The 25112-nt window shown below is 37.5% G+C and overlaps 1 protein-coding gene across 2 annotated transcripts in view; it reads right to left on the reverse strand.

Annotated features, from left to right (window-relative positions):
• Positions 1 to 23442, reverse strand: part of rorab (RAR-related orphan receptor A, paralog b) — an 86309-nt gene extending 62867 nt beyond the window's left edge. For both annotated transcript variants that reach the window (XM_021477531.3, XM_009303216.5), the window contains exon 1: positions 23145 to 23442. In XM_021477531.3, the coding sequence (XP_021333206.2) occupies positions 23145 to 23298 (154 nt within the window). In that variant the 5' untranslated portion in view covers positions 23299 to 23442. The remainder of the gene's footprint in view (positions 1 to 23144) is intronic.
• Between the last annotated feature and the right edge of the window lie 1670 nt (positions 23443 to 25112).

A 25112-nucleotide genomic window follows, 5' to 3' on the forward strand; every position in this document is an offset into this window, starting at 1 on the left:
TATAATACTTTATTGAATCACTGACTAACCAGCTGCATTAATCATAAAATAAATCTGAAATTGCATCCTTCCATGCTATATAAAAACAGTATGCAAACAGAGTAATTTGTCATAATTTATCAAATTCAAAAAACAGTAGGTGAGAAGTACCCGGATGACCTACTACTTCCGGCGAGACTCTGAATGGCACATCCGATGGACGCTAAGCTATCCCATAATGCACCGTGAGAGAATTCATGAATGGGAGTGAAGTGATGCAACTGACGTAAGTAGGTCACATGATCATGACAAAATGGCAGATGTAGTACATGTGAGTTTTATTTATACTACTGATATTCGTACTATACAGAACATACTTTTTTTTTTTTTGATTTATTTTTGGCCTTTATTAGAGAGGACAGTATTGAGACAGGAAGCGAAGTGGGAGAGAGAGAGAGGGGGTAGGGTAGGGAAATGTCCTCGAGCCGGGATTCAAACTTGTGACGCCCTGACGTACTATCGCACCATATGTCGGCGCACTAACCACTAGGCTATTGCGTCGACAGAACATACTTTTCTAATGGTTGAGTACATTTAAATTCAAATGCAGTACCTACTCAGTAATAGGTGATTTCGAACACTGCCAGTGTCTTAATCATAGACTGTAAAAGTTATGGACGTACTATTCGTTACATCACACATTGGTTTCTAAAGAGTGCAAAAAAGGTAACAATTCTAAAAGGCAATTGATTGTGTAAAGCCACATAAAACAACACAAAAATATGATGTATATGCCAAGCTCAGCGGCTAATCAGCTGGAATCAGCTGAGGTGATGAGACAGCGATCAGCGAGACCCAGCTGTCACTCAAGTGGCCACGTCCTTAATTATGCACACTTAATATAACTTAATAAAAACGAAATGGATGAATTATAAAAAATTCACCCCCTAACAGTTGTCATGAAGGTTAATATTAGCTATATGCACCAAAACAATTTTTTTTGTACCAGGGTGTAAACCTGTTTTTATCAGTTGTAAAATTGGCCAATTTATCATTGTAGTCAGTGAACATCTGGGCTTTTAGAAGCTAGCCCCCTAAAGGCGAGTCGATGAAATGCAGTTTCAGTTACTTCCATACTGGCTTTACAAAGGAGAGCAGGAGGTTGCTGCTTGGTCTTAATGAGCAAGTAACTGATTCACTTAATCAACCGATTCATTCAAATTGCCTGAATCATAGCAGTCGCAATGGCTGCAGGACTGTGGTCTTTGTAAATGGCTTATTGATTCATGATCTACATCTACTTCATGGCTTGTTTCAAAAAGCAGACTCAATATTTATCTGTTTTGGGAGACCTAAAGCTTTAAGGTGTGCCACAAAAAGTAAAACTGCCAGTTGGTAATACAGTTCAAATCATTCAACTGATTCATTCATGATTCAATTGCTAACCTGTATAGAAGGCTTTTAAAATAATCAACTCACATGACTCAAAACACTGAACAAAACACTAATACACTGAATAAAGAATTATGAAAATGTAAAACTAAAACCAACAGTAGAAGGCAGCTAGTCTTAGGATATAAAAATTTTGTACAATTTGGCAGGTTTAGTTTGATTGAAACTAACAAAAGCAGTCATATAGTGTTTGTGCAGTCTATTTGAATGTGTATGCCAGTGCCTGAACCCTGATGCACACCAAACATATAGATCCAGATCAAAAGGTCTTGATTTGCTTACAAACATACGCTAGTGCAGTTTGAGTAAAATATGAAAGTAACACAGACCAAAGACATCTAAGCCAACCAAAAACAGCACATGATGTCACAAGATGCGAACATAAAAAGGACAGAATGCTCAAGCAAGCCTGTTTTTTTTCTTGTCATAGTCACAATGTTGCTCATTACAGTTTAATACAGGCATCAGAAACAAGTACCTTTGCAGCAGTTCTTCATTTGCATGCAGCAGAGTAATTCCTGGAGCTGTCCTGACTTCTCCACACATCTTACAAGCTCTTAATGAGTTCTAGGCAAATAGAAATACTATACACGGCACACACATAAGCATATACGATGAGTATGTTCAGCATTGTTTTGGATTACTAGTTTCTATCAAAAAATTGTGATTAGTAGCAATAGGTGAACTAGATCTCTAGATCACTCTAGATCACCTGAACCAAGATAACCAATCTATAAATGTGAACTCGCCTTTAATAAGTCATGGATGGATTCACTCAATCAAACCATACACTCACCAGCCACTTTATTAGGTACACCTGTCCAACTGCTCGTTAACGCAACTTTCTAATCAGCCAATCACATAGCAGCAATTCAGTGCATTTAGGCATGTAGACATGGTCAAGACGATCTGCTGCAGTTCAAACCGAGCATCAGAATAAGGAAGAAAAGTGATTTAAGTGACTTTGAAAGTGGCATGGTTGTTGGTGCCAGATGAGCTGGTCTGAGTATTTCAGAAACTGCTTATCTACTGGGAATTTCACGCACAACCATCTCTAGGGTTTACAGAGAAAGGTCCGAAAAAGAGAAGATATAGATTGAGCAATGAATTCACTGTACTCAAATGGCCTCCACAGTCACCAGATCTTAAACCAATAGAGCACCTTTGGGATGATGTGGAATGGGAGATTTATTGGTGTGCAGTGAATATCATGTCAATATGGACCAGAATCTCTGAGAAATATTTCCAGTACCTTGTTGAAACTATGCCACAAGGGATTAAGGCAGTTCTGAAGGCAAAAGGGGGTCCAACCTGGTACTACTAAGGTGTACCTATTAAAGTGTTACTAGTAAGGTGTACCTAATAAACCGGAATGCAGGTTTGTTCTCCTTTTGAAGAAACAATCCTATTTAACAACAAAAAGCTCCCCTAGAGCTAAACAGTAAAGTTTTACCATTTTTAAACCCATTCAGCCAACTCCGGGACTGGTGGAAGCATTTTTAGCTTAGCATAGAAAAAATTGTTGAATCAGATTAGACCATTAGCGTCTTGCTCAAAAACGACCGACAAGTTTCTGATTAGTTTATTGCATGTCACGGCCAAAACAGCAAAGTTTGCTCTGGCCACCCTGGCGACAACGCTGTCTGCCTTATCAGCTCTGGTTGTGAGAGCGTCAAAATACTCTACATTGGTCTCATATTTGTTTACTCAGGAAAGAAATGACTGTCTTTATTAATGAAACTGCTAATTCATGTGATTTGTTCAAATACGCTGAATCATTTAGAAACAAAACAATGATATTCAATAACTACCTAATTAAAAAAAAAATCTATACTGACATCCTGGGCTCTAGTTAAGCAATCTGAGCACATAGTCTAGAGCTGTGTTTCTCAACCACGTGCCTGGATAACCACCAACAATGCATCTTTTGGATGTTTCTTTTGTATGTCAAACCCATTACAGGTCTATCAGTCTCTGCAAATGAGCTGATGATCTGAATCAGCTGTCTTTGGTTAAGGAGACATGGAAAATGTGCAGAGCTGGTGGTCCTCCAGGAACGTGGTTGAGAAACACTGGTTGAAAAATGAATTTCAAAAGGAAAAAAAAAGCAGTCGGTGGCAGGCACATGTTCAACTAAGTTTGTTCTTATTCTTTTGAGTTATGAGTCTGTTTTGGATGCAGCATGCATTAAACCAATCAGAAACTCTTCAGTCATTTTTGAGCAAGATGCTAATGGTCTAATCTTATTCAATGATTTATGCGAAGCTAAGCTAAAAATGCTCCCACCAGTCCTGGAGAAGGCTGATTGGATTTAAAAGTGGTAAAACTCTACTGTTTGGGCAGCACGGTGGCGCAGTGGATAGAACTGTTGCCTCACAGCAAGAAGGTTGTTGGTTCGACTAGGCTGGGCCAGTTGGCATTTCTGTGTGCAGTTTGCATGTTCTCCTCATGTTTGCATGGGTTTCCTTCGGTTGCTTCAGTTTCCCCCACAGGTCCAAAGACATGCGCTTTAAAGTGATTTGGGTAAGCAAAACTGCATGTTCTGGTCCTCCAGGTTGGGAGTTGAGCGTTGGGTTAACGACCCACCTTGTAAAAATTAGATGTTAGGAAACACCAACATGGTGCGGCTAAATATCAACTTTGATAAAAACAGCCCCGGGAGTGAGTAAAAATCTGCCATTTAACTCTTGTGGAGCTTTTTTGTAAATAGGATTGTTTCTTTAGAGGAAGAACAACCCAGGATTCCACTCAAGCCGGCAAAAGCAGACCTATAGTATATAACATTTCAAAAACTACAAATCCATCCTAAAACCTGCCGGTAGATACCAGGTAAATAATTGCAGCATGCCATTTCCCCTATTAAAGGGAAGTGGTGTAACCGAGAGCAGCTAATGCATCTGAGTCACCAAATCACACACACGACATCCAGCCATAACATTACAATTCAAGCAGACACCTAACAGTGACAGACACGGTGATGAAGCTTCTTAAAGAGCTGTTCTGCTCAATCGCACTCGAAAGATGTTTATTTGACAAACTAGTCGCTGAAGGAGGAAGCATATGTGTTTATAACTGCAGCTGGAAGCTTCAGTAAAGGCCGCTGTGTTAAACAGAACCGAGGATGAGTTAAATGGAAAAATGTAATGGATTTATTGACGTCATCTCCGTTTTAAAATTCCACATCGCTCTTACTCCACATGCAGATTTCCCTGGGCCACAGAGTCACCATGTCTGTCTGTTTCCCTCACGTCTGAGATTCATCAAAGTTTGCTCATCGGCTCAAACAGCATTTGAATCAGATGTTATCTTAGGGGCAGCTCTCACTTTTCTTTCATTAACAATGACCAATGACAATGCAAATGTCACCTGATGACACGATAGATCCGCAGCGCAAACAATGCCTAGTTTAAACTGATGTGGACAACTGGTTCGCCCTGTTTGGAGATGTGGCCAGTGTCACACCTAAAGCTCTCCTTGTGTACACAGACACAGACCCACTCAGCTCTCCACTCACATCTTCTGTTGAATGTCAGCGTAAGAAGCCGTTTGAAAGACAATATGAGAGAAGGACTCAGACCAGTTTGTTGTTTAGGCATTTTTTCTGATCCTAGAGCAATCTGATCATAAAAATGACAGGTGTATATCCCCTCCAAAATGGATTGGAGATGGATATAAATCTTATCGCTCAAACCACTTCAGGAGGTGGTCTGGGATACACTCCATAAAAAATCGACTTTATTTTATGGTTTCATTGTATTATTGTGCAATAATTAATCAATAAGTAATTTTTTTAGAATGTTAAGTTCATATTAAATGACATATTAAACAACAGAGACATATCAAACACCAGTGGCAAAAATAATAGACGAATAAAGTGTTTGTTTTTGGTGGAAGTATACGTTTTTGGTGGAAGTTATAAGCAAATGTACTTTTATTATTCTAAAAAATGTCTTGCATGTATCTGTATAATAAAACATACATGTTTGATTTAGCCTATAAGGAGAAGAATAGCTTTGCGTGTTTGTGATGATGTTTTACTGGAACATGAGTGAAGTACAAAGCCTCCTTTAGCCAACATATAGGGCCCTATCATACACCTCGCGCAAGGCGCAACGCAATTGTTGTTTGCTAGTTTCATAGTTTCGGCGCAAGAGTTATTAAAGGATTAAAATCATACAAAACATATTGTTTTCTAGCCTGCATAAATATAAAAAACACACTTTCATGCCTTCTCCATCTTAGGGGGCTTTTTCAGTTTATTCATAACAATTTGCTTTTGTATAATGTTATTATTATTAGCTTTATTATTTATTATATGCATATTTATATATATATATTTTTTATCAAAAACAAGCTTAGATTTGTCCACCTGTCAGGTTTCAGACCATTAGGGGCATAGCATGTGTATTTGGATATAACTCAAGTTTTTGAACACACTTTGTTATTATTGTTTATTTATTCGTTTGCTGGAAATTAGAACTGAATTTAGAAATAGTTTTGAAACAAATCTTTGCGCTTAACAAACAAAATTCATTATGTAGGCTATAGGCTAATGGATATCTGTGCATACAACATGTTTCTCTATCCACGAGAGTGAAAGTGAAAGTAAACAATGAGGAGGCTCATCTCTCATTCTCACCTGCAGATGCTCTGTTTAACTGTTTTCTCTCTAGTGAAGCATTCAGTTTTTCCACTTACAAAAGTCAGTCATGTAAATAGCAAATGCGCTATGGCGCAGCACAACTGGCTCTTAAAGGGAATGGGAGATGAGACTCTTATTGGTTTATTCTCAAAACACACCTATAACTCATTAAGAGAATAAGCTCAACCCTGTTAGACCATGCGCCACGGCGCAAAGTGCATAGCAAAAGTGGATTCCAACTTGCCCTTAATGCGTTTGCGCCCTGCACTTTGGACTCTGCGCATGGATCGGCAAAATAGAGCCCATAGACTCTTTCATATGCTGAATAAGATATTTAGCTTACTTTTCTGTCACAGGATTTAATGATAGAAATCATATCAGTTTAGCAGACACATTTGTGTGGCCAAATGTAAATAAATTTATTTTCACATATCTCACAGTTATTCAATCAGAGAAAATCAATACATAGGAGTTTCATTTCAAATGCAACAATCATGGAAGAATATTTCAATAAATCATGCTATACTAAGGGTAATCATTTACTGATATTACCATTGATGAAAAAAAACAAGTCATTAACCCATTTTGTGCCTGTGTTTTAGTAGATCACCTGCACTCCAGTTCATGGCATTTGCTTATTTGTAATCTAATTTGCACTGCTCTTGCTTAATGGTGTCATCATTATGGAAATGAGCTGTCATTGTCATTATGTCACTCACTAAACTTTACACTCCAATCTGCACTTTTATGGGATTGCACTCTTACCTGGTTTAAAAATTAATTCCTTTGTCAGAAAATATGCATTTAATTAGATTAGAAAGACTTCTTGTTTCTATAAAAAAGAAACATCTATATAAATGTATTTATAAAATTATTTAAAAGCTTCTTAAACTTTTAATCAATCCATTAATCTTCTTTAATGTACTACTAGCCAAAGAAACCTGTGAAACATACATGCTTTTTCCACTATTTGTTCAATGACTCTACCAAATAAGCATATTAGATTGATTTTTAAATTTAAGTATTGAAATTCTGTTTTGTCAATACAAATATGAATTTAATTATGTAACATAATAAAATATAAAGTGTGTTCATTTGTAATAACATTTTACATTGTTTTTAATCAAATAAATGCAGACTTAGTAAGCAGGAATCTTTCAAAAAACAATAAAATGATTTTAATAACGGTTTACATTTTAAAATATAAAATAAAATTATAAATAAAAAAACAAAAATAACAGCTCTTGGTAGGGTTAGGTTAATAGATGATCGGCTGAGCTGGCATCATGATCCTCTGCCTCCGGATTCGAACCCAAGCGATTTTCACTGGCGTCGAGCAAAGGAGTATGCAAAATCACTCCTTGACGTTAGATGGCGCTACACAACTTTGAGCTTCTGACACCCGCTTGTTACACAGAAGAGGAAGACAAAGTTGACACGCTTGTTGTTATGCATGGTTCAAGCGGCAGCTCCAGCTCTAGCGATGAAGAAATTATTATTGTTTACTAGTGCAATAAGCAGCTCCACGTTCATATCGCCTCTGGTCATCTTTTTCAGTGTGCGCTCGCGTTGACAGTTTTTGCGCTTGAGCGCCTCCAAGTGAGGTTTACTGTTACTTTAGCAGCTTCAGTGTTAATCTGATTGGTGGAGAAGGTTTTGACGTGGTGTGTCAAAACAAAGAAACGAGCATGATTTTTACAAATGATGCTTTTGTGGCTGGCGTTTTGCTCGTTGATGTGCACAATAACATTGTGACATTGACGCCCTTTATTTAAGTCACGAGGCATTAAACGTCGACGGAAAATGCGAGCAAAAAAACGTCTCGATGTGCACGTTTACACTAATACGTCTTAGTTTTAAAATGGCATTTTAGAATAAAAACAATCCACGTCCACACTGGCGTTTCACCTAGCATTTCTGAAAAGATCTCCTTTTATACCGCTAAAACCCACATCAAGTGACCACACACACACACACACACACACACACACACTCTGTCATGAGCTACAGGATATGCGGACGTCTGAGCTCCAAGCAGTCAGTGGGTGCTTTGAGCACAAAACCCCAGAGAGCAGTGCACGTCAGACAGGTTATCAAGGATGTACTGCTGGATTGCTTCTAATTATAGTTGGTAAACATGATATTTGTTTAATCTTGTCCCAATCTATCGACTCTTCTGTCTTTTGAACTTATCGGGTATTGTGTTACAGCGTCAGTAAACTGTTTCAATCTTTCGATTTCACGCTTTTACTTAGTAATTTTAGCCAAAGTCTCAGATGCTGTTGGCTGGTTGCTGTTGGTTGTGCACCTTTTTAACCAACCAAGTTTGTCGACGAAATTATACTGACAAAGATCACTCTGCCTATTCATGCCAGAGTCCTGCAGAAAATGATTGACAGGTGGTCATTTGTGTGTAACATAATTATTTATTTATGATTTGGTTATGGGTAAAACAAAGACCATACGGGTCAAGTAGTTGAAACAGTAGGCATAAACAATTAATTCACCACTGCAACAACGATCGTCCATCGCAATGTTTTACATTAGCCATCGTACGATGCCAAATTGGTCAACATCGTCCAACCCTAGCTCTTAGTTATAAAATATCACTGTGATATCACTATAAGATGACCTAACATAACCTATAATATACATATATTTTCACATACAGTTTCCAGTTGGGATGAGCTTTCCTAACTTTCCCCGCACTATTGAACATTTGCTGATCAACAACAAAACAAGAACACGAGAACAGGACATTGAACATTTTTCAAAAGCTGAACTAGTACTTCTCTAAGGTCACTGTGGTTACAGAATAACTTCAACACGAAGGTCTGTGGTAACAACCCAGACGATGAGCTAAATAACATCAGTTCTGCTACTGGATAAAAAAAGCAACATGAGCTGCATAAAGGTTCATTGTTGGTTCACTAAATATTCCTGTCTGACACCGGTCTTTCAGTTCATCAAGATAAGACAGCCGTTTAAAGGTCTAATTACAAAGTCCTAACACAACTGATAACCGGATAAATTACAACACTGATCACCAGGAAATTAAAGTCCCCGCTTACCAGAAAAGCAGATGTTCCTCCACTGTACTGTACTTCTGCTACAGTACATCATCTGCAGATGTGCTGCGTCAGGGTGCTGAACCACCTGCCTTAACCAGTGGGAAAACTGTCAAGGAAGACTAATAGCCTGGCTTCAGTCCAGCAGCTTAATGAATGAGATGTTTACCCTTACCTGGCAGAGGCCAAGCATAATGGCCAAATGGACAATTCAGTAGGAAGAGAGGAGAATAGGACCTTCAGTTGAGCCAGCATGTGTAATTACTTTCAAAATTATAATAATAGATTTGCTAACAACTGATTTTGTGTGTGCCTGTGTGTGTGGATATTCTTGACATTTTTGCATCACTAAAAAATATTAATAATATTTACAAAACCCACATGCACAGACTTTCAAATAATTAATGAAATAATAATTGGACAAAATCACTAATGATTCAACATGAAATATAATGCATTCATGTGGTGATGCTACAGAACACTGCTGTGTGTAACTTTCATGCATGGATAATAAGTTGTTTGATATAATGTTAAAAAAAACTGTACTGTACAGGAGAGGTATTCATCAACAAGGCAGCCAAATGGAAAAATCCTTCAGGGCATGGGAGAATGTTTCATATTGAAAAGCTATCTACAGATAACAAGGCTATATGATGCAGCTTAATACACCATGTATTCATCATTTGGTCACACTATTAACTAAGCATTTTAGCTCAAACTACGAATATGCTGCTTACTAACAGTAAGGTGGTAGGTTTTGGGTAGGAATAGAGATGTAGAATAAGATCATACTTCATACGTATTAATAAACAGCCAATATCTTAACCATAAGCATGTAATAAGCCAGTAGTAAATAGTGTAAATTGATACTTCAACTGTTACCTGTTATATAATGTTTAGTTACTGTATAGTTTACTTTCTTTTGATAGTGTCTTTAGACATTCTGTTAAATATGATTAATAAGCAATTTAGAAACAAGTCAACTATTTTTCACTAAATTACTGTCACCAAATTACTTAATGCCAAATTACTATAGGTGACTGTTAGGTGGCTAGGTTAAAGGTTACTTATAGGCAGTAAAATGTCTTTTGGTTTACCAGCAAAATAAAAAGCAAATAAATTAATTTGCAATATATTGCTGAACATATTATTTTTTTCATTAGTATTAATTAATTTAGATACATAATGTAGGAAGTGGGCAGCACGGCGGCGCAGTGGGTAGCACAATCACCTCACAGCAAGAAGGTTGCTGGTTCGAGCCTCGGCTGAGTCAGTTGGCGTTTCTTTGTGGAGTTTGCATGTTCTCCCTGTGTTCGCGTGGGTTTCCTCCGGGTGCTCTAGATTCCCCCACAAGTCCAAAAACCTGCGCTGTAGGCAAATTGGGTAAGCTAAGTTGTCCGTAGTGTATGATGGATGTTTCCTAGTGATGGGTTGCAGCTGGAAGGGCATCTGCTGCGTAAAACATATGCTGGATAAGTTGGCGGTTCATTTCGCTGTGGCGACCCGAGATTAATAAAGGGACTAAGCCGAAAAGAAAATGAATGAATGAATAAATGTAGGAAGTGACCAAATTCAAATGTTACATCCTTCCCTACTATGTAGTAGATAGGAAAACAACATGTGACATAAGAAAAAAAAAAATTGGCAAAAAGTGCCAAGATGACAAGATTTCGTACTGAGTTTACACTCCTACTATTGCAGAGAGGCAAACTGAAGTTCTTATTTAAAAGTCCTGTGAAGTTTTTAAGATGTTAATACAAGGGTGTCCACACTCGGTCCTGGAGGGCCGTTGTACTTTAGCTCTAACTCTAATCAAACACACCTGAACTAGCCAATCAAGCTCTTACTAGATATACTAGAAATTTCCTGGCAGGTGTGTTGAAGCAAGTTGGAACTAAACTTAGCAGGACACCGGCCCTCTAGGAACAAGTTTGGACACCCATGTGTTAGTATATTGTTCTAAAGACTATATATATAAGGTAATGTGGACCAAAACAGTGGCAAAATGTGCATTTACAAGATATAACCGGATATAAACATCCTAATCTTCCAGTCTGTCACCTCTGCCTCAAATTTTCTGACCAATCAATGGCTCTCCAGTAACTCATGCTCCGCCCCCTTCAAGACGCTTCTCATTTGTTTTTATTTAATGTGCTTTTGCTCAACCACTCTCACTAGCAGAGCAGTGATAAAACAAAACGCTATTGGTTGTTCTATAAAAAGGGGAGGGGCTACTTAATGTCCCACCCTCTCTTCATGTTTCAGTTGAAATGACATCAAACAACAAATAAAAATGCAGGTTTTAAAGCACTTCACAGGACCTTCAAAACAAAATGAAAATGACCAGATATTAGCATTGTTAACAATAAACAGATAACAGACAATCTACCATTACTGATAGTTGTCTTGAAGCAGCAAAGTTGTTAACATTTGATATAAAGGGAACTAAAATAAAGTGTTAATTAATGTTTCACATGAGAGATATGTCCAATTATAACAGGACATTCAGATAAAAGTCAGTCAAACCTAAGACAAAAACATAACTCACCTAAAAAAGATCAAGTATTATTCTGTTTTATACAGCATTGACTTCTCTAGCTAAAATGTACATCCATCATAATGATGGATCGTGTGACTTCACAACTGAAAACGTGCTGGATGTGGCTCATGGGCCGCCACCTATAGTCCTTATATACAATATATACACCCAATAATTCAAGCACTAAGCATTTCATTTTAAATTAAAAGTCTCTTACAGGTTTCTTTATATGCACTGCAGTGATTTTTTTAAGCTCAAACGGTAGATCATGGTGCTGACAACATCAAGGTCATGAGTTCATTTTCCTGGGAACGCATGATAAAATTTATGCAATGTTTGTCACTTTGGACTAAAGCATCTGTAAAGCCCATTAAGTGCTGCCCTTGTGGAGGAGCTGTATCACAGGCCACATTAAAGGAAAACCGGATGCATCCTGAATGTTTAATTCACTCACTCCTCAGTGCTGTTTGAGATTATAGTTTGTCTGCCAGCTGCTCTGACATCATTCAACAAAAGTGTAACTTTCTGCCAATGCCACGAATCATGCATCCATCCAGGAATGTGTGTGAGAGACACTGCGTGTGTGTGTGTGTGTGTTTCTCCAGCTGCACGAGAGAAAGGAGGATGTTTTGTCCAGCTCTTTTGACATGACACCCTGACAAATGATACCAAATTTATCACACTGTTTAGACTGGAACACGGCTCACTGGAAAACACGATTCAACACAAGCTCTCCTCTTGGAAGGTCAGTTCGCGTTCAGACAATTTATCAAATAAAAAAAGATCAGATGATTTATTTACACTCGAGCACTACAGCTCCTGTCACATTATCAGTGGTGATGAAATAGCCACTCAACGGAACATTCCTGTTGAGAAAAGAATGTGCAAAAACAGTAGGGATATGCAAATTACACATTTCTAAAGCTGATGGGTCAGAATGACTGAAAAAATAGACTAATCTGTTATGTAATTAGGCAACATTTTATATTTTGACTAGAGGGTAGGTTGGCTGACTAACCACTGTGACTAATTGACAAGAAAGTATCAAGGAAACGCTGTGTGCTGGAAGTTGTCTGGTTTCCGCTAAAGTTCCTTTCAAGAAAAGTGAGTTCATTCAACGGCCATATATGCAATTCCTCTGGGCAGCTCTTTTGGGCATGCAAGACCAACTCCTGTTTACTTCAACGGGGAAATACAGAAATCTCAGACATTGCTTACAAAATCCATACCGAAATACCATTTCAAAGCAAAACCTTACATAAACCTTTTTCATAAATGTTACTTTTTATTAGGGATGTACAGATCCGATCACATGATCGGAAATCAGGCCCGATCACATCATTTCAGACTCAATCGGATGTAACCGTCCGATCAGAACACGAAAATATAGGTGTATACATGTATGCATTATTTTTTAACACATGTATAGTTATGCTGTAGCCTGTAGCACAGAGTGGGAAATCTTTCTTGACTTTCTTGATCTTTCTTACAGAAACAGTAAGCATGACATCACTTTGTTGCAGAGACACTATTGGTTAAATGCCAGTAAAGTAGAACACAGAAGCAGTTTGAAGCAGAAAGCACGAGTATGTCTGCGGTCTGGAGGTATTATAAAGTTGATGACAACAACATTTCCATGACAAACTGTGAGATATGTAAACTTGGGATTTAAGTTGAGGTGCTATTCGTTGTTATATTTGACTTTTTTATATTTATTGTTGCACTAAAGTCCAAAAGTGAAGAATCAATGTTATTTATTACTTTATTGTTCAAGATATGCCACAGAAGTGCTCTGTTTGGAAACAGAGTTGTTGAATGTTAAAATAAGGTGAATTAAATAAAAAATAAGGAACATCCTGTTTCTTCACTCTTCTTTATTCTTTTTTATGTATTATAGAAGTATCGGATCTGGTTTCGGTAGATACTCAAAATCAAATGACTCGGGCTCAAAGGCAAAAAAAAAAAACCCTGATCAGGACATCCCTACATTTTAATGCTCAAAAAGCATTAAAAAGTGTATATTTCAAAGTGTACATTTGCAGTATTAAGTTCTCACTTTAAGATGGTTCAAAGGGAACCAAAGTTAAGAAAATACAAGCAAATAGAAAAACATCTCCATCAATTTGACAACACACATGCATACAAATTATCACAAAGCACAAGCAAATACAGAAATGAACTGAAAACAGTGCAAACCACAACAGGATCGTGTCAGGGGACCCCAAAAAGTGACAAAACCAGCTGCTTCCTGCTTTAGAATCAGTGGTTTATTTTATGTAACTGTGGAATTCGTCAAATTATTAGTCAAGCTGAGCCGAGCTTTACTGTCATTCTGCTACATGTGTGGACATACAGTGGAACTAAATATTGCGATTCCCTGGACTACGCTGCTACATAAACAAACATGATCCTAAATATGAGCAACACTGGATGTAAGAGCTATTTTAAACCTTTATATAACTAACATACTGAAGCGGTAATCTAACTATACTAAGTATTAACTATGCATATACTATTTAACAATCGAAGGCAGACTAAGTACTTTTAGGGCTAAAATATACAAACACATCAAGAATCTGTAGGACCTGCATGTTAAACTAAAAACCTCTCAGGCCTACAACAACACTGCTGATGCTTTTTATGTAATAAGAAGGTTTTATGTAATAATAATACACAAATGATATCTAACAATTTGAGTGAACAAAAGACTAGATATCTAATTTTTCTGTCTATAATAAAATAACATTTCAAGCAAAATGTCTACTTGAATGTTTTAAATAACAGTGAAATAATGATTCTTAATCATTCAGCATAAAATAGATGTATGTAAAAATTAAACAACAAGCATGGTTTTCATTATTAATAGGTGTTTGTATTATTATTCAAAACCATTTCTTGCTGACAAATTTTGACAAATAGTGTTTAAAGGATGATCTATTAACTGGATGTTCTACTAATGTTACAATTAATTGCATTTTAGTGTCTCCTGTAAATAATAGAAAACAATGAGAGTCATTATATCTTGCTCAGAGATAAATAACATTTATTACACTTTTATTGTTTGATGTGTGAAAACTTCTCATCTTTGGCTTAAATTAATATTTAATCCTTGTGAAAAAAATTGTAAATGCTACTAACTAGAGAGCATATCTTGTGTTTTTCCTACACACAACCAGATCAGATGTATAAAGGTAATAAAACCCTGTTGAATTCAATTAGCTCATTTATTTCATGTTAAAAATCTAGTGCCATTGACACAGTAAATACATTTTAATTAATTTAATAACTACTCATTTTAGGTGGTCATTAGAAGCAGTTAAACCCTACTTTAAAACCTCCTAAGCTGGTTCACCTCACTAAGCCATTAACTCCACTCCTTTACGGCACAAACTTGAACTTTTTGACCTACTAATCAAATCACCCTATCACACAACCTCCCCAAATGATTCATGAGGAACCTGAGAGGTGGAGCTGCTGCTCTGAACGTAAACAATCTAGTAACTCTCTGGTACATGCTGGAGGGGAAACATGAGGCTGAGTGGCGGGACCCAAAACACGGTTACACGGTTACCCAGCAGGGAGTACATCGAGTACAGTGTGGCGTACTCAGTCTGAACGCTTTGCCCCTTTTCCTCAGGAATCTCACTGAGCAAGAAGGTAAAAACAGCAATTCTGAGAATGTCGTCTTAACAACATGTTCCTCTCTGAGTGCTTTACAAGGTAGGTCATGAAGAAACTTTGACTTGGACACATACAGACAGCAAAAGCCCTAGAAAAAGAGTTCACCCAAAATTAAAAATTTGGTCATTATTTACTCAACCTCTGTCCTTCTTTAACTGTTAAGTATCATTATTCTGAATATATTTTAAAGAATGTTAAAATCAGTAGTCATAAGCCGTGTTTCCATCCTATCGTGAAGTGAATCTTTTAAAAGTTTGAAAAGAGAAACACAAATCAAGTGCAATTTCATTACCTTGTTAAGCTGGGTTCACACATTAAAAGTAAAAATATTCTAAAATATTAAAATATAATTATTTAATTAATTATATTAAAATATATAGATTATACACTCACCGGTAACTTTATTAGGTACACCTGTCCAACTCCTTGTCAACGCAAATTTCTAATTAGCCAATCACATGGCAGCAGGAAAACGCACCATGTCATAAAGCACAAATCATCTCAGACTGGTTCCTTGAACATGATAATGAGTTCACTGTACTCTAATGGCCTTCACAGTCACCAGATTTCAATCCAATAGAGCACCTTTGGGATGTGGTGGAACAGGAGATTCACATCATAGATGTGCAGCCGACAAATCTGCCATAACTGCGTGATGCTATCATGTCAATATGGACCAAAATCTCTGAGGAGATTTGTTGAATCTATGCCATGAAGGATTAAGGCAGTTCTAAAGGCAAAAGGGGGTCCAACCAGGTACTAGTAAGGTGTACCTAATAAAGTGGCCGGTGAGGGTGTATATATATATATATATATATATATATATATATATATATATATATATATATATATATATATATATATGTAGTAGATTACATAAAAAAATCAATACAAATGCTGTGAAAGTGTGAATTTACATCTTTGCTTCAGGTGTAAAAACATCCTGCGATGTTTGAACTATAGCGAGTGATGTGGTGCTCCATGTTTAATGTGAACCCATCATTAGAGTGGCTAACTATAGTATTGGTAACCTAGTAACCAACAGTAAACAAGCCAAGCATTGTGGAGTTTATTCAACAAATGCATTTCCATCTCTCATTACTGACATCAACCCTTTTTTGCACAAGTCCAAAGGCACCTCAAGCAAGCGTTAAAAAACCTTTTTTGTGAATTACGCAGGGATGTAACGATTTAATCTACAGGTTTGAATCGTCACATATTTAAATCAATTGTTAACCGGCTCACGGTGAATGATCATGTTCCTAGAATTATGCTATTGTTATTGTAAATTTGGCATTTCCACAATTTCTTTCTCATGCAAAACTTCAAAATGCTGGAAACCCAGATATTAAATACCATATTTTTTCCCTACTATGGATGTCTTCCAAAAAAAAAAAGAGAAATTGTCATTTTTTGGGTAATTTATCATTTAATTTAGCATTTCAAATAAAACACACAACCTTATTTTAAATTGGAAGTGTACCTGGCAAATGGATAACTCTCCAGAACTACTGACTGTGGTAAATGAGTGTAAAGCGAGACTCCAAACAACAAGAGTGTATCATGTAATCAAATATTCCACCAGATGGACAACGCATTTCTCCTCCACCTAAAAGGAGCCGTTAATGATTCGTATCTTCTCGAAGTGCTCTTCAACAACCCCATTTACAATCACTTAAATGTTCTGTACCTCTGAACTCTCTAAATCCACAGCAATTCTCAGATTACAGTGAGGCTCAGTGGAGAAAGCTAATTAGCCCGAAGTAAGCAGATCGTTTGGGAAGCTCCTACATTCGTATGATGGAAACACCTTCTCTCACCAAAGTCATGCTATGGCAATTTGGCAACTGTTTTTAAGGGTGTGAGAAATACTTTGGCTGACATCATCAGATTTGTCACACCTGTTGCCAATTAATCCTGTTACCACTTCAATAACACTACAACAATGTACAAAAAGCCAGACTACAATAGTTTTCTGTTTCTTTGTGAATACTGTACATTTCCTATTTGTCTTTATTTTTCTGTGTTTTTTCATAATTCCAGATAAGACTTGTCAAAGCCAGGTTTAAAAAAAAACAGACACTGGAAACTTCGTATTCCTGTTAATTTTGTTAAAGGCACCATGTTCATTCCATTGGAAACCCAACATTACAGATACTTTCCTCACATGCTTCAGTTCATGTTTAAAAAAAGAAAAAAAGGAAAGAAAAAAAAAGATATTAGCAGTCACCTGATGCCATCTTTTAACAAAACATTTTAGGGCAAACAATGAGAGAAAACAATATAATATATTACAAATTATTATAATATAATAATAAAACCATTATAAAAAAATTCAACAATTTCCCTTCCTTATAATTTGACCTTTCCTGAGAAAACAGTACAGCCCATTATATATTTCACAATGACATTACGGAGAGCTTTATTTGGTGTTAACAATTGTTTACATACCGATATTTATTTAAGGTTCACAGTGAAACCCACAAATAATGAACTGCATTTTCATATTTCTACATTTTTGCCACCATCCTATAATTGTCAGAAAGAAATTTTTAATCATTTAAAATGGCTGTGTTTGTTATAAATGATGCATCTGTGCACTTTATTCTTTTGTAACAATTAATAGATCCTCTGCTTTTCTGTGTGGAGTTTGCACGTCCTCCCTGCGTTTGCGTGGGTTTCCTCCAGGTGCTCCGGTTTCCCCCAGAGTCCAAACACATGTGAACAGGCGAATTGGGTAGACTAAATTGTCTATAGTGTATGAGTGTGAATTAATGTGTGTGGATGTTTTCCATGGATGGGTTGCGGCTGGAAGGCCATCCGCTGCGTAAAAACCTGCTGGATAAGTTGGGGGTTCATTCCGCTGTGGTGACCCCTGATTAATAAAGGGACCAAGCCGAAAAGAAAATGAATGAATGAATAATCGATCCTCAGGCGACGCAGTGGTGCAGTAGGTAGTGCTGTTGCCTCACAGCAAGAAGGTCTCTGGTTTGAGCCTTGGCTGGGTCAGTTGGCATTTCTGTGTGGAGTTTGCATGTTCTTCCCGGATTCACGTGGGTTTCCTCGGGGTGCTCCATTTTCCCCCAAAAGTCTAAAAACATGCGTACAGGTGACTTGGGTACGCTAAATTGTCTGTAGTGTATGTGTGCGGGTGAGAGTGTATGGGTGTTTCCCAGTGATGGGATGCAGCTGGAAGGGCATCCGCTGCGTTAAAAAAACCATATGCTTGATATATTTGCGGTTCATTCTGCTGTGGTGATTCCAGATTTACAAAGGGACTAAGCCGAAAGAAAATAAAAGAATGAATAATCGATAATCTTTAATCAAATATATAACCTTCCTTACACTTTAAATGACTTTTCTTCACTTCTGGTCACATGGAATGTCTTTAGGGCGGGGCTATTAGTGCATGTCAAACATTTGCACAGTTCATAGGAGGCAATAGTTTAAAGGAATATGATACCATTCAATCTATAAAATTTACCTCATCCTTCTTGTCATCGTCAAGCATCTGACAACATTCTGCAGCAGAGGGTGCCGACTACGATTACTATAAACCAAAAACCACAACTGAGTGCAAACTGCCATTCAAATTTTCCTCCATGTTGTTAGTAATACCAATCTACCAATAACTGAATTTCCATTTCCAAAGAATGAACTCAAGCACCTAACTACAGTTTATTTCCATTAAAGAAACCGTTACAATAAAATATATGACACGATAGCCGGAGGAAAAATTCTTATCTTCTGTTTCCTGCCAACTTTAATGCTTTTTACAAAAATCGAAATCACTTTTATGAATTTTAAAAAGAACCTGGTCATCTTTGACCCTCAATTCTGCACAAAAATGCTATATATAGAGATACTTACTGCTTAATTTAGCAGAAAATATAACATTTATTCTTCTTATTCAAAGCAGCGAATTTTAAAACTACTGATGTGTTCACACCATGTCATCATAATTACCATAATTACTAGATGACAACCTGGAGGTGTTTACATCCCGTGACTCACAATTAAGCATTTCTATGGCAACACTTTGAATGTCAAAACAAATCAATAACCAAAACTACAAAATGACAAGCAACAGCAACTGCCTTAATAAACATTTAATTTATTTAGAAGAAAATTAGATATTATTTCAATTAATTGACTTAAACATTCTTTAGAAATTATCCTCAAACTACAAAAACATGACCAATAGTCAGTAATAACATTTTATTAAAGAGAAATATCTGCTTTACAACATTTTGCTAAAAGCTGGTGTCAATAAGAGCATTTATACTCACACGCTATAATCAGATCTACAAATACTTTACTAAGGATTGTATAATCAATTCCAGCATAGTATAAATGCGCTTTGATGTAACTCAGAATTCCCACTTCGATTCAAGTAGACACGGTTGAGACGACTCATCATTCACCTATACACCAGAAACCCATTTTGTCTGCTTGGACATGGAATACAGCTCTTTTCCTTGTTTGCTTTTTGCATTTGAGCAGTGAGTCAGGAACAGCATTGCGCCCCACTGCACAACAGCCTCAAGTGGACATCAGATGCTCAGCAATGGCCTTGCACATTTTTTGGCTAAGCGCTAGTGTGGAGCCACTCGTCCACCCCGAGGCCCACCGACTCCAATGGGGAGCAGAATTTGAGCAAAGGCAGTGTTATGTAACATCAGCACGGGTTGGTAGTCCCTGTGCTATTAAAAACATGGAGCTTTTAGAGGGACTGCTGAGAGGAAGAGTCTCTAAGGCTGAAGGAGAATCCTTAGGAGACGAGTTCAGTCAAATATGACACATGATATAAGCTGTTTTCAAGAACGTTAAAGAAAGTCAGTCATGCAGGTTGGAATAGTGAGTAAATGATGAAAGAATGTCTTTGTTTAGGCCTGGGTATATGACAGATCAAATCTTTGTGATGTAATCTATTTGTGAGTTCAGAGAATTCTTAAATATTAAACAATCACAGCGGTTCATTCCGCTGTGGAAACCTCTGATTAATAAAGGGATTAAGCCGAAAAGAAAATGAATGAATGATAAACATGATTAACATTAAATAAGATTTAAATTAAGATCAACGAAATGTGATCACAAAACACTGACTAAATTTTTATTGTTGCTTGTTCAAACTGCTCATTTAAAATGAGTTAAAACAACACAATTCTGAAGTTGTGTTTGGGACTCCCTAACTGTTTTATGTTGAATCCACTTTGTGTAGGGACAACATGATGAAATCAAGTCAAACCCAACATTTTTTACAGTGAATATAATAACAATTATAAAACTAAACCGCTCATTTACATGATTCACTGGCCAGATATTTTAAAGTGATCAGATCTTGTTGAAATAGTGTGGACCTCTGTCTGTACTCTCAAAGTAAGGAAAATCATTTAAAAATATCTAAGATAAAAATAGGGACTTAGATATTGATAGTTAAAAACAACAGTTCTTTTATGGATGAAAGACAAAAAGATCAAAACCATGAGCTGAAAATGAACTAAAAATAAAAACGTTGCAACTCAATCTTCAGTCAAATCTCATCAAAAAGGTCTAGCATAACAACAACTGTTTCAGGCAGGCACCAAAAAATACCATGATTTATACATTTGTATATGCAGTATATATACGTACAGTATATGTCGCTTTTTGGCCTTTTCACCGAACATTAGTACAACAAAGTAGATCACATATTTATATAAAGCAGGTAGTGTCTACTCACACAAGCCCAACATGAAACTTGACCCACGATGATTCATAGAGCTTAATAATAAAAACACTGAAGCTTAGATTGGGAAACGATGAGTAAAGACCAATTAGGGACTTTTTTTTACAGCAGAAGTGCGCTTGGATTCAATTATTCACTCAGATTGACATCTCAAATACCGTTCGCATCAAGAACAGAACTGGAGTCTTGTTATAATTATTTCATGTATTACAGTGATTATTGTGTGGTACGCAGGATTATACTTTTTCCCACAATTCTGTTTTACATGAAAATCACCACATCTGGAGATTGCATGCACTTCACATGAAAATGCTCCAAAACCATATCTCACAAGTGAATTTGGCATGTGGTAGCACATGTAAAGATCAAGTGGTTTTATTGTTAAGCATATATTGCAGTGGCTGATTAATTAAAGGGATAGTTCACCTATAATTTTAAATTCTGTCATGAATATCTAGTCATGAATTTGTTTCTTCATAAATCTCAGTTTCTTCTGTCAAATGTAAGACACTGTGAAAAATGCTGGAAATCTGTAACCACTGACTTACATTGTATTTGTTGTTCCTACCTCAGAAGTCAGGTTTCTAGCATTGTTCAATAACTTATTTTGAGCTCAACAGAAAAAAAAAAAAGTCAAAGGTTTGAAACCACTTGAGGGTGAGTAAACGGAGTACATTTTCATTTTTGAAGGAACTATCCCTTTAAAATGCTTGACCACAAAGTGGTTTACTGTTAATTATTTTTAATGAACATGTTAATCAGTCAAGCCTGATTACATTCCAACCTCAGATGATGTAAAAGGATGTTTACATGTTTTCTTCGCGCGCACCATGACATTGCTCTTTAATACTGAACGAGATGACCAAAACCTCTGGGAAAGTTATCTTAACCAAGCAGGGGTATTTGAGAAAATGGGTTAGCGGGTTAGGAGTGTCAGACCATTATTCCAAGTCCAACAGAAACTCCTCAAGCGGCCGGATCCATAATGGTTTACCTGCCTCCGTCCGTCCTCTGGTTACATAACAGGGCGACGAGAGCGCGTGAGTCCGCCAAGAGAAAACGCGGCAAACGTGTGATTGTGAACACGGGAAAAATAACACTCTACATCAAAAAAACTAAGTGGTCAGACATGTAGACCAATTTTTTTACACAAGCAGTAAAGACGTTAAAATAGCCTTTCATATCCTCTCATTCTGTGTGTGACTTAACCTGTTACATAACAGCTCTCCACACACACGCAAGCACAGCGCAACGCCTGCCAGACACTCGGGCGGTGTCTCCATACCAAACAAGCTGCCTTTTAAGACAGCATGTGAAGGCTACACAGTCGCACATGTTGTGGCAAAACCGCTGCACAGGCAAGCAGCTCAACCAGGTTTTGAAACACAGCCACAGACGAGCCTGCCAAAGCCAAGCGGACCTGAAATCTGCTCCGACGTCCTAAACTGTGTCAACTATGATGGTCCACCGAATGACACATTAACCGACATTTCTTTGATTTGTACCCCTAAATCACAGAGAAGGGGTGTGGCTGTCTCATGTAAAACAAGCGCTCATTTACACAATATGAAATCACCACTTTGCTATGCAAATGTGTCTGGTGCCCTTAAACACTGCTAGTGGAGATGCAACATATGGACACGGTTACCACAGAAATCGACTTAAATGAACACACAATGAGAAAAGGAGTATATAAAGCTGACAGGCGTGAAAAATGACAGCACTGTTTCATTAACTAGCAAACAGCATGGGAGCAATAGATCAGAAATGACAGGTAGTCAGTGGCCAGGAATGCTCGGACTAGTCTACAAATGTGTGTATTATTATTAGTTCAATTGCACTAGGCGTGCATGTGTACGCTGGACCACCACCAGGCCTCAATATATGTAAAATACCATGATGTTTTATCTATTGCAAATTCAGTGCTAATATGAAACAGCTTGACCACATGCAAGGACTGAAGTTTTAAGATCAAGCTCAAATTTGATCTCCGTGAACTTGGCTGAGCAGGAAAATAATCCACAAGCAAGTTTCGATTGGGTTCTTCGAGCTTACCCTTGTTGGTACTTGAGCAACTCTGCCGCCGAACTGGTGCTGGTTTGTCGGTTTCAGGCTTGCTGTCCGGTTTTACCGGGCTGTCCTCCACCGAGGCGCCCGCTTCAGAAGCACTCTTGCGCGGTACCGTCTCGGGCTCTGGCGGAGACTCCATGTTAATTTGCCGGCTTCAGTTACTAATACAACGGAATCGCTTTGTAGAACAGCTCGGGTTCGTTTTACATCGTCTTTTGGTGCGGATTGCACTTGAGCGTGTGACAGATCTGTTAGTGTTCATGAGAGCGGGTGTGGCCCTTCTGTCCACAGACAGCGCTGTTGAGCGCGAGAGACATGATGGTCACACCAAACATACACGGACACACTCTCTAACATTCCAGCAAAGGCATATGGAGCACATTTAACGTTTACATGACAGTTTATTGCGTCCAAATTCAGGCTGGTGCAACCAATATTTGCTTACATAACTATACAACCTAAATATAATTTGCATTATCAACAAATATCAATAGTTAGCTCTTTGTAGTAAGAATACACACAAAACATGCAAAAGTTAAGAGTTAATTTTTTTCTTAAAACTGAACTTAGAGTACCCTACTTCAATGATTCATCAAGCTGGTGAGCGAGACGCAAACAAAACATTCGCAAACCGCTAACGCTGATTCAATTCGACTGGCGACTGAATTTTATGAAGCAAAGGCAAGTAGAAAACATTAATGCAGCACAGACACAGAAACAAAGAAAAAGTACACACAGAGGTTACTAGGGTAACAGGGAAACAACAATGATGTAATTTTCAGAGGACAAAGGACAGAGATAAGTTTTACTGCTTTCAAATTGACCAGAGCTCTGAGCAAATGAGCGCTATCAGATGTTTGAATGTCCCGCAAAAAAAATGTAAAATTTATTTTTAAAAGATAAATATTTATAATTAAGCCAATTTCTCAAACAGCAAGACAATGTACTTGTAAAACGAGACTGGATACAAATGAAAATATTATTTTACTATTGTTTTCATCAAGTTAAAAGATGCGAACACGATTTGATAGCGAAGCTCAATAACGAGAGTTCATTCATGCGCATTAACACTATTTGGCAGGAATTACTTGCTCGACTATTGCGCACGTCATCAATATTTAAGGTCAATTTGAGTGATTCATTATGACATTTTAACTTGAGAATTAGTCCAACATTAGTGCGTTGTTAATATTGTTTTGTCGTTAAATATTTCCCAACGCTCATTACGTCTTATGAGTAAACGCATGCATTTTCCCAGCATTTCTAATGTTGCCTGGTCTAGACTTGCATTGCTCCCTCCCTAACGCGCGCGCACACACACAAACACACACAGCATGCTTGACATGTGATGAGCGAACATGCTGCTGACGTATTTCCGCTAAACGCAGTCTGCAGGAGGCGCAGCGCGTGGACCTCAGCGTGCACAAGTATTTTCATGTATTTCATATGATCTCATGTGGGATGAAGTTAATTTACAAGCACAATTACACCCCGCAACAATATTATATCTGAATAATTACAATATTCTAATCACAAGAGTATATTCATGAAAACTTGGGTTGATAAAGGGATTCTTTTAATAGGAGCGTTGTTTAACATTAAAGGATACCTGATGACATATGGGGGATTTCTTTCATACTTTGATTTTCCAGTAACCCCAAAGGAATACGCCTCGGTAATTGGAGTTATCTCTTCTAGTATTGTTTCTTTATACTCTAAGAATGCATCCTTTCTTTACCCCCTACTGAAAAAAACAGCTTAAACCTAGGCTGATTTTGGAGGGGGTTTGGCCATTTCCAGCCTGGTCTTAGCTGGTCAGGCTGGGAGATGACCAGCCTAGCCAGGCTGGAAGCCCAGCTAAAACCAGGCTGGTCAAGCTAGTTTTAGCTGGTCATTTTCCAGTCTGACCAGCTAAGACCAGGCTGGAAACCAGCCTGGAAATGGCCAAAACCC

This window comes from Danio rerio, chromosome 7 (genome assembly GCF_049306965.1).
Source record: "Danio rerio strain Tuebingen ecotype United States chromosome 7, GRCz12tu, whole genome shotgun sequence".
Lineage (NCBI taxonomy): Eukaryota > Metazoa > Chordata > Actinopteri > Cypriniformes > Danionidae > Danio > Danio rerio.